Raw genomic sequence first — 11390 nt, forward strand, 5'->3', positions numbered from 1 at the left:
TGGTCCAACTCACATCCATACGTGATTACTGGAAAAAACCATAGCTTTGACTAGATGAACCTTTGTTGGCAAAGTAATGTCTCTGCTTTTTAATATGCTGTCTATGTTGGTCATAGCTTTTCTTTCAAGGAGCAAGTGTCTTTTAATTTCATGGCTGCAGTCACCATCTGCAGTGATTTTGGAGCCCAAGAAAATAAAGTCTGTCACTGTTTCCATTGTTTGCCCACCTGTTTGCCATGAAGTGATGGGACCAGATGCCATGATCTTAGTGTTTTGAATGTTGAGTTTTAAGCCAGTTTTTTCTCTCTTTCACTTTCATCAAGAGATCTTCACTTCCTCTTCACTTTCTGCCATAAGGGTGGTCATCTGCATATCTGAGGTTATTGATATTTCTCCCGGCAATCTTGATTCCAACTTGTGCTTCATCCAGCCCGGTATTTCGCATGATGTATTCTGCATAGAAGTTAAATAAGCAGGGTGACAATATAGCCTTGATGTACTTCTTTCCGAATCTGGAACCAGTCCGTTGTTCCATGTCAGGTTCTAACTGTTGCTTCTTCACCTGCATACAGATTTCTCAGGAGGCAGGTCAGGTGGTCTGGTAGTCCCATCTCTTTAAGAATTTTCCACAGTTTTTTTTGATCCACACAGTCAAAAGGCTTTGGTGTAGTCAATAAAACAGAAGTAGATGTTTCTCTGGAACTTGCTTGCTTTTTGGACAGTGGATGTTGGCAATTTGATCTCTGGTTCTTCTGCATTTTCTAAATCCAGCTTGAACATCTGGAAGTTCTTGGTTCACGTACTGTCAAAAGCCTTGTTTGGAGAATTTTGAGCATTACTTTGCTAGCATGTGAGATGAGTGGAATGGTGTGGTAATTGAACATTCTTTGGCATTGCTTTTCTTTGGGATTGGAATGAAAACTGACCTTTTCCAGTCCTGTGGCCATTGCTGAGTTTTCCAAATTTGCTAACATTGAGTGCAGCACTTTCGCAGCATCATTTTTTAGGATGATGCTTTAGAGAAGTAGTTCTCTGTTACTGAAGTATCTTCCTGCACCTAGGAACTCTTGTTGAATAGTCTTGAATGAGCCCAAGTACAGAAAATCTGTTGGTAAATATTATTTCTGATGGACCACAGTCCTCTCTCTTGAAAGACTCATAAAACTGTATTGGGGACTAGTAAGCTAGAGCTGTGAATGAGGAAGTAATAACTAGAGGAATTAATTTAGCCTTTCCCCTAGCTGTCACTGTTGGGTTTTTGTTTCTTTCTGGCGTAACCACCAGTCCTTGAGGTCAGCTTGAGGGCAGGGTGGAGGATTTTATGATCAAATAAGTTTGAGAAATGAGATCTGCTCTGTTCACCTATTGGTGATTTATAATGCACATTGGAACCTAGCATCTTAAAGTTTCCAAGAGATTCTGCATAAAGGCAGTATAACAGCTTTAACATGATATTTTCCTAACCTCACAACACTTCTGTTGAGTAACTGTTTAAAATTCTTAAGAACAAATATTCCCCAGGTCAAACATTTGGAAATGATCATGAACTTTTTACATATCAAAAGCTTTGAGTAAAATATGGGTATTCTTGAGCCCACAGAAGTGTGAAGGCTTCCCCCAGAAGCATGTTACTACACCTTCCTCCTCAGTGTTGCTTGGCCATCTAATGTGCCTTTTGTATATGACTCCTTGGGATAGGAGATAGTTTTGGAGCAGTGTGTCATTATGGAAGATTCTGTTTAATGGTAACTGCTGTAGAAGCCCTTATTTTTTTTTTTTCTCATGCAGTTTTGGGTGGGGAGTTTGTCTCTTCTTGGTTGTTTCATAATAAATGTTTGGAACAGTACCAAGCATTTCTGTGAAATGGGTGCAAAATGTTGGGGATGAGAATAGTTGGTATTGTGAGCTGAGTCATCAGTTTTAGAGATTGGGTGAGTTTATTGTCATTGTAAAGGTCCTACTGCTTGGGGTAGAAACACCCACGTCTCATCCTGTTTGCTGCTGCCTAAGAGAGTAGGAGAAGCAACTAAAGACCTTTATCCCGGGAGAACGAGCCCTATTCTCTGCATAGTGGATACCCTGTCTTTGGGAACTGGTGTCTTTTTTTGGGGAGAGGGGGAAACTAGTGTCTGTAAAATATACAGCCTTGTTGCTGTCACAGATATTGAGTTTCTGAGCTGGACTAGCTGTGGGAGAAAATAATGCATTGGCAAAATATACCTATTGATGATAATCACCTTTCAGATCTATTTCATTACTACATCTTAATATATCATTTAATTCTCATAACATCTCTATTACATAATTAAGAGAGAATAATTGTAATTCCTCAGTCTGGGAGATAAGAAATAGCAACTTTATTCTGATTTGTAAGGCTGTTTAGGTTTTTTAAAATTCAAATATAGTTAATGTATAGTACTGTATTAGTTTCAAGTGTACAGCAAAGAGATTCAGTTATACACGCATGTGTATGTATATACACACACACATACATGTGTTCCTTTTCAGGTTCTCTCCCCTTATAGGTTGTGGTGAATGCTGAGCATGGTTCCCTGTGCTCTTCAGTAGGTCCTTGTTAGTTATCTGCTTTACATATAATAGTGTATATGTTAATCACAGACTGCTAATTCATCTCCTCCACCTCCCTCTGGTGACCAAAAACTTGTTTTCTGTGTCTGTGAGTTCATTTCTGTTTTGTAAATAAGCTCATTTGTGTAGTTTTTTTAGATTCCAGAAATAAGCTATATCATACAGTTTTTCTTTCTCTATCTGGCATACTTCACTTAATATGATAATCTCTAAGTCTGTTGATGTTGCTGCAGATGTCATCATTTCTTTCTTTTTTTATGGCTGAGTAATATTCCATTGTATACCACATCTTGTTTATCCATTCCTCTTGTCAGTGGGCATTTAGGTTGCCTTCATGTCTTGACTACTGTAAATAGTCATGCAGTGAATGTTGTGGTGCATGTATATTTCAAATTAGAGTTTTCTCCAGATATGTGCCCAAGAATGGGATTGTAGGATCATATGATTACTCTGTTTTTAGTTTTTTAAGGAACCTCCATGCCAATCACCATAATGGTTACACCAGTTTACATTCCCACCAGCAATATATGAGAGTTCCTTTTTCTCCATATCCTTGCTGGTATTTATTGTTTGTAGACTTCTTTAATGATGATCATTCTGACTGGCATGAAGTGATACTTAATTGTAGTTTCGATATGCATTTCTTTAATAATTAGCAACATTGAGCATCTTTCATGTGCATCTTGGCTAGCCGTATGTTTTCTTTGGAGAAATGTCCATTTAGATCTTCTGCCTGTTTTTTGATGGGGCTGTTTGTTTTGACAGTAAGCTGTGTGAGCTGTCTGTACTTTGGGAATGGACCCTTTGTTGATGGCATTGTCCCCAAGTGCTCCCCCAGCCCCTCTGTTGTCTGCTTTGCCGGGCCCCCTTCGCTGCAGAAGCTCTTTAGTGTAGCTGTGTGTGCCCTCAGTCGTCTAGTCGTGCTCGAGTCTTCGTGACCCCATGGACTGTCGCCCGCCAGGCTCCTCTCTGTCCATGGGATTTCCCGGGCAGGAATACTGGAGCGGGTTGCCATTTCCTTTTCCAGGGGATCTTCCCAACCCAAGTGTTGAACCAGAGGCTCTTCCACAGCTCCTTCATCGACAGGCAGATTCTGTTTTTATTTCCATTACTCTAGGAGATGAATCCCCCCCAAAATCACTGTGATTTATGTCAGAGTGTTCTGCCTATGTTTTCCTTTAGGGAGTTTATAATATCTGGTCTTAACATTTAGGTCTTTAATCTATTTTGAGTTTTATTTTGTATGTGGTGTTAGAGAATGTTCTAATTTCATTCTTTTACATGAAGTGTACAGATCTCACAGCACTGCTTGGAGACTGTCTTTTCTTCATTGTATGTCCTTGCCTCCTTTGTCATAGAGTAACTGACCATAAGTGTGTGGGTTTATTTCTGGGTCTTCTATCCTGTTCCATTGATCTGTGTGTCTGTTTTTGTGTCAGTGCCATCCTGTTCTGATTTCTGTGACTTTAAAGTAGAAGAGTATGAAGAGTCTGAAGAATATGATTCCTCCAGCTCCATTCATCTTTCTCAAGATTATTTTGGCTACTCAGGGTCTTTTGTGTTTCCATACAGATTTAAAAAAGTTTTTTTTTGTTCCAGTTCTGTGAATTTGATAGGGATTTCTTTGAATTCTGTAGATTGCCTTTGATAGTATGGTCATTTAAATAATATTGATTTTTCCAGTCCAAGAACATGGTATATATGTCTTTTTCATCTGTGTCATCTTCAGTTTCTTTCATTAACATTTTATAGTTTTTGGAGTACTGGTGTTTTGTCTCCTTATGTAGGCTTATTCCTAGGTATTTAATTCTTTTTGGCATGATTGTAAATGGGATTAGTTCCTTAATTTCTCTTTCTGATATTTCTTTGTTAGTATTCAGAAATGGAACAGATTTCTGTATATTAATTTTGTATCCAGCAACTTTACCAAATTCATGGATGAGCTCTAGTAGTTTTCTACTACTAGATTGCCAGGAGAAATATCAACAACCTCAGATATGCAGATGATACCACCCTTATGGCAGAAAGTAAAGAGGAACTAAAGAGCCTCTTGATGAAGGTGGAAGAGGAGAATGAAAAAGCTGGCTTAAAACTCAACATTAAAAAAACTAAGATCGTGGCATCTGGTCCCATCACTTCATGTCGAATAGGTAGGGAAACAATGGACAGATTTTATTTTCTTGGGCTCCAAAATCATTGCAGATGGTGACTGCAGCCATGAAATAAAAAGACACTTGCTCCTTGGAAGAAAAGCTATTACAAACCTATACAGCATATTAAAAAGCTGAGACATTACTTTGCTGACAAAGGTCCATCTAGTCAAAGCTATGGTTTTTCCAGAAGTCATGTATGGATGTGAAAGTTGGACCATAAAGAAAGCTGAGCACCACTTCTTTGAATTGGTATTTTTGAACTGTGGTGTTGATGTTTTTGACCTGTGGTGTTGGAGTAGACTCTTGAGAAGTCCCTTGGACTGCAAGGAGGTCAAACCAGTCAATCCTAAAGGAAGTCAATCCTGAATACTCGTTGGAAGGACTGATGCTGAAGCTCCAATACTTTAGCCACCTGATGCGAAGAACTGACTCATTGGAAAAGACCCTGATGCTGGGGAGGATGGAAGGCCAGAGGAGAAGAGGACAACAGAGGATAAGATGGTTGAATGGCATCACTGACTCAATGGACATGAGTTTGAGCAAGCTCCAGGAGTTGGTGATGGACAGGGAAGCCTGGCATGCTGCAGTCCATGGGGTGGCAAAGAGTTGGACGTGGCTGAGCGATTGAACAACAATAACAGCAATGCATCCTTTAAGAGTGAATTCTCTATTTCCCTGGGAAGCTTCTACAATTAAACTCTGCTGACTTTCAAAGCTAAATGCTCTAGTGGCTCCTCTACCTGCTGCCAGATCCCAAGGCTGGGGTCCCTGATGTGGGGCTTAGAACTCTCACTCCTGTGGGGGAATCTCTGTAATGTAACCATTCTCCAGTCTGTGGTTTGCCAACCTCAGGGATATGGAATTTGATTATATTGCAAGTCTGCTCCTTGTACTGATCTCATTGTGGCTTTCTGTCTTTATGTCTTTAGCTGTTGAGGATTTTTCTGATAGATTTCAGTCTTTTTCAATAGTGTTTGTTCCGCAGATTGTTGTGATTTGGGTGTGCTTATGAGAGATGGTGGATTTAGGTTCCTTCTACTCCGCCATCTTGGTCACTCTCCTATTTAATTATGGAATCAAAACTGGAATCCAAGCCTCTTGTCTCCCAAACCAGTGCTCTTTTTGCTAACTGCATTGACAAGTTTGTTCTGTTGCCATGTGTTTAAAGTAACATTTTAAAGGAATGTTTGTATTTGTGCGGGAGTTTTATAGCTTCTCTGGTGGCTCAGATGGTGAAAGAGCCCAACAAATGGTGGCTCAGGTGGTTTTAAAAAAAAAGGAATTTTTATGGCTTAGAAAATTTGGTAGCCAGGAATAATATTGCTTACTTTCTAGAGATGAGGAAAATGAAGTTTAGAAAAATTGATCTGCCCAGTGTTGTAGAGTTTTCAAGTGAGAGCTGTGACTGGAACTTAGCCTTTTTTCGTCCAGTGTTTCCACGCTCTTGGTACATGGTGTCTGTAGTAAATGCCAAACCACACTGTTGGTACATAGTGTTTATCGCAGATGCCAGTAAATATGTCTTGATGAGAACTGAACATCTTCGTGAGCCTTCAACCCTGTTGCTAGAAAGGGTAACTTTGAGGTTTTAGAAGAGTATCAAACTTTCCTCCCAGACCCAGCTTATAGACCAGGATTAGATGGTAAAGAATTTGCCTGCAATGCAGGAGACCTAGGTTTGATCCCTGGATCAGGAAGATTCCCTGGAGAAGGGGATGGCAACCCACTCCAGTATTCTTGCCTGGAGAATTCCATGGACAGAGGAGACTGGCGGACTATAGTTCATGGGGTCACAAAAGAGTTGGACACGACTGAGCAGCTAACACACACACACACGCAAACTAGTCCACCTTGTTGAATGCATCACTTGAATGCTTTGTGTTTTGAGGGGGTGGGGGATCTGAGTAATAGATCTGGAAAAGACAGCTGACCTTGTTTCACACAGGAGTCAGGGGAAGAGTTAGGACTGAGACTGCGTATCAGCAGTAGGTTCAAGGCATGAAGCCACATAAAGGGCATTTGGGCCAGAACTGGCCTTTGGCGCGAGCCGGCATCAGTCCATTTAAACTGTAGCACTGGATTGAGATGCATAGTTAATGCTGTTTCTAGGCCCAGATTGAGCACTTGAAGGTATTTCCTAGGCCAGAACAGTGCACTAGGAATGACAGCCAACTAGAGAGAAGAGCCCAACAAAGATCTCGGAAATGCAGATGGTAGTCAATTTAAATACCAGTGCAACTGAGTAGAACAGTTATTGAGTCGTCGTTGCCTCTCACTTATTTGTTTAGTAAGAGGTCTCTGAAGTTGATATTTACCACTGTAAAGCTCTAGGCCAGAAAATGTATTAACTACAGAGGGCAGCATAGCTTAAATTGGCACTCTGCATCAAAGAAATGATACTGCATCTAGACTGAATGAGAGCAAGGAATTCAGTTTAAAACAGAGGTTCTCACATTTTAGGGAGGAGCAGAATCATCCCGAGGGCTTGTTGAAACACTTTCCTGGGCTCTATCCTCACAGTTTCTGCCTTAGTGGATCTGGGCTAGAGCCCAAGAATTGCACTTCTAACAAATTTCCAGGTGGATGGATACTGATGCTCCTGGTTCTGGGATCACACTTTGAGCACCACTTATCCAGGAAGAGATGATGAATTAGGTGTAGCTGTTTAGTTCTTGATTAAAGCCTTCACAGAGGAGGGAAGAGGGAACTAACCTGTCAGGTTCTACCACATTCAAGACCCTTTGCCAGGTGATTTGAAGTCATTTAGTTTAACCCTTGAAACCACTCTGCAAAGTAGTACTTATTCCTGTTTCCCCTCTTAACATACACATATTCAAAACTTGAATAATTCTTACTTCAAGGACAGCTTTCACTTATAACTCAGAATAATTTGCATATGCCTTTATGAATGTGATTTTATTTAATGTAGTGTGTGTGCATGCGTACTCTTTTATGTCTAACTCTGCGACCCCATGGACTATAGCCCGCCAGGCTCCCCCATCCATGGGATTTTCCAGGCAAGAATACTGGTGTGGTTGCCATTTCCTACTCCAGGGGATCTTCCCCACCCAGGGATTCAACCTGTGTCTCCTGTGGCAGGCGGATTCTTCACCACTGAGCCACGTGGGAAACCCCTATTTAATGTAGAGGATATGTTAAATTCTGGATTATGTATTCATTGTTCTAGTAGATTTATGAGGGATATAAAATGTAGATTCACTTAGTATTGATTATACAGTAGATGGAGTTGTTGATACATTATGTTTTCTCATATAAAGCATAAAGTGAATGGGGGTTTTATTTTAACACTAAGTAAAATGCATTTTTAGATCACAGGAAAAATGGGCCTATGTTAATTTTGTTAACATTTGTTTTTTTCTTTTTTTAACGGTGCCAATTGGTTATTGACCAATCCTGTTACAGAAACAAAGGGACGAATGTTGAATTTCAGTATAGTTGGTACTAAAAACAGCCACATTCTTAATATTAAAATTACAATGCTGATTTCTTTAAAGTGTTCTTTGTTAATGTCTTTTTTGAAAGGTCAACTTGTTTTTTAGTGGCGTTTTCAGTGAAGTTACTTTGTGTTGTTTGACAGATTCGCACAGAATTATTAAGAAAAAAAAACAAGTGATCCAAGGAGTTGAATTGAAGGCATCCTGGGAAACCTGCTGTTTATTGTGATAATCATCTTTGGTCTTGAAATAAAAGTAAAGCTGGAAAGGTATTTACAAACGAGAAAAAAAAGAAGTTTGGGATCAGACTCACAGGATCTGGGCTTGGAAATGCCTCAGGTAAATCATACAGAGTAGGTGCAAAGTTTTATGTTTTCCCACTGCAGGCAGTTCTGTAAGTTCTCTGAATCTTAATACAACTCTGTACTATTTTTTAGACATTTTGCTTCTGCTTTCAGCTGGTTTTGAATATATATCCTTCCTTTGCCACAGCTTTGAAATTTAATGAGCTTGACACATGGAACAATGTGAATGAAAAATTTGTTAAAGGGTGACAGAAGTGCTGACTTTTATGGGGGCTAAACCAACTCCCTAGAAAATTAATCTGCCACAGAAAGCCCATTTCATTCCCCTGTATCTTCTTGTTTCCCATTGTTCCTCTCCCTTCGTGCCCATTGGATTCAATTAGGAGGAAATGGTGAGGGACTGCAATGTCTCTTTCACACATACACACACCTACCCCTATATATATATCTCTCCAGATACACACAACACACACACACACACACACACACACACACACACACACACACACACACACACACACCACACACCACACCTCCCACAAACATGTCTAAGAATGACCATGTTATGGTAATTACTGGTTTGAGGCAATCACTGAAAGAATAAATGAAGTACTCGTAATGGTGAGGGACTGCAATGTCTCTTTCACACATACACACACCTACCCCTATATATATATATCTCTCCCAGATACACACACACACACACACACACACACACACACCTCCCACAAAACATGTCTAAGAATGACCATGTTATGGTAATTACTGGTTTGAGGCAATCACTGAAAGAATAAATGAAGTACTCGTATTCCCTGCTCTGCATGTCCAAACGTCCTCCCTTCCCCCTCCAGTGGTTAGCTCTTATCCTTTCCCTTTTTGTGCTGGTGAAAAACCTAGAAATAATGAGAGGGCAGGGACTGTAAGGTGACTTTATGTGGGGCCAGACAGAACTGTGCCTTGAGCACAGGAAATCAACAACTTTCTGAGATGGTCCAGTAGGCAGTGAAGGAAGAAAGAGGATTTGTGGACCAGTGGCCTATCTCCACCCCAAGCACTAGACCAAGTGGACTACAGATACCTGTTTGGAGCTCTTTCTCATTCACAGTTTCCTTTGCTGTTTATTGAATACTTGAAGTTAGGTCCATAAAACACTTATTTTGAGCTTGCAGCCCAACAGGTTGCAGAAAATTAGAAACAAAAGAATGGGATGGGAAGTTGTTTAGTTGCTAAGTTGTGTCTGATTCTTTGCAACACTGTAGATTATAGCCCAGGAGGCTCCTCTGTCCATGGGATTTCCCAGGCAAGGATACTGGAGTGGGTTACCATTTCCTTCTCCAGGGAATCTTCCTAACCCTAGGATCAAACCCACATCTCCTGCATTGGTAGGCGGATTCTCTACAGCGGAGCCACCAGGGAAGCCCTTGGGATAAGACATACCCATAAAGAAAAACATGATGAAAAAGTGTGTAAAAATGGGTCAGTCAGTGTTAGGTAGAAAGTATATGTATATGAATAGAGAAATATCAGCAAGTAGACTATAATATAAATTTAAAAGTTTTGACAGTAACTTGGAAAAGAACAAAAAGGTAAAGAGGGAATTTTTATTCTTTCCCATCTTCTTCCTTTATCCAAGTTAGATTTCAAAGTAAGGACTTTGACTTGTTTGGGCCACTTTTTAGGAGTGTTAGCCTGAATTTCACACTGGAGTGATTTGTATAGATACTGAAATGGGAAAAGTGGGATGGAGAGAAAAGAAGGAGCGTTAACTCTGGATGCTGAGTCCTTTTTTTCTCCTTTTCTTATTTGCCATAGAAATTGTACCCTTCTTAGGGATCAGGATTAAGGCTACGGAGTTCATGTCCCAGTTACTGGCCTGACTCAGCAGATGTTTTGATATTTGGCTCATCCTATCTCCATCACATTCCTGGAGGCATTTTTGGACTAGAGATGCCCAAATGGTCTTCTGCCTGTTTGGGGAAATAAGATATTGAATTCATTGAGGAGTGTAGAGGGAGACTGTCTTGCTACCTCTGCTGACTCTAGGAAATGGCAGGGGATCCTTCATTTTGTGGAGTTAGAACACCTAGTGTTGTTAGAGGTGGATTTGAAGACATGTTATATAGCTAATAAATGAAAGTACTCATTAGGGTACTGTGCGCTGACTCTGGGGGTGGCTGCTGCTGCTGCTAAGTCACTTCAGTTGTGTCCGACTCTGTGTGACCCCATAGACGGCAGCCCACCAGGCTCCCCCGTTCTGGGATTCTCCAGGCAAGAACACTGGAGTGGGTTGCCATTTCCTTCTCCAATGCATGAGAGTGAAAAGTGAAAGTGAAGTAGCTCAGTCGTTTCCGACTCGTAAGACCCCATGGACTGCAGCCCACCAGGCTCTTCCATCCACGGGATTTTCCAGGCAAGAGTACTGGAGTGGGGTGCCATTGCCTTCTCCGGACTCCAGAGGCTAAATAAACTTTAGCTTTTAGAAATTAGGTACTATTAACATTTGCCACTCTGTTCCTTTTCTTATGTTTAATGCATTTTAGTGTAGTTTTAATGTTAAGCAGGAAAAAAATACAAAATTGTTCTGAAAATAATTACTTAGTAGGTATAGTGGTGGGTCTTGTATGTAATAAATTGGCCTTGAAGTAGTCGTTAACTTTGCAAAATGAAAATCACTCTGTTGTAGCCTAGTGTAAGCGGAATGGATCCGCCTTTTGGGGATGCCTTTCGAAGCCACACCTTTTCAGAACAGACTCTGATGAGCACAGATCTCTTAGCAAACAGTTCAGATCCAGATTTCATGTATGAACTGGTAAGTAACATTTTCTTGGATTCTGCTCTAATCAATTTGGGGTAAAGGTATTGTATAGTTTTTTATTTATAAAGGCCTA

The 11390-nt window shown here is 40.5% G+C and overlaps 1 protein-coding gene across 3 annotated transcripts in view; it reads left to right on the top strand.

Moving 5' to 3' along the window:
* Nucleotides 1–11390, top strand: part of CREBRF (CREB3 regulatory factor) — a 60077-nt gene that overhangs the window by 15213 nt on the left and 33474 nt on the right. For all 3 annotated transcript variants that reach the window (XM_043488665.1, XM_043488667.1, XM_043488666.1), the window contains exons 2-3: nucleotides 8341–8536; nucleotides 11186–11311. In XM_043488665.1, coding sequence (XP_043344600.1) covers nucleotides 8528–8536; nucleotides 11186–11311 — 135 coding nt within the window. In that variant the 5' untranslated portion in view covers nucleotides 8341–8527. The remainder of the gene's footprint in view (nucleotides 1–8340; nucleotides 8537–11185; nucleotides 11312–11390) is intronic.

This window comes from Cervus canadensis, chromosome 16 (assembly GCF_019320065.1).
Source record: "Cervus canadensis isolate Bull #8, Minnesota chromosome 16, ASM1932006v1, whole genome shotgun sequence".
Taxonomy (NCBI): Eukaryota; Metazoa; Chordata; class Mammalia; order Artiodactyla; family Cervidae; genus Cervus; species Cervus canadensis.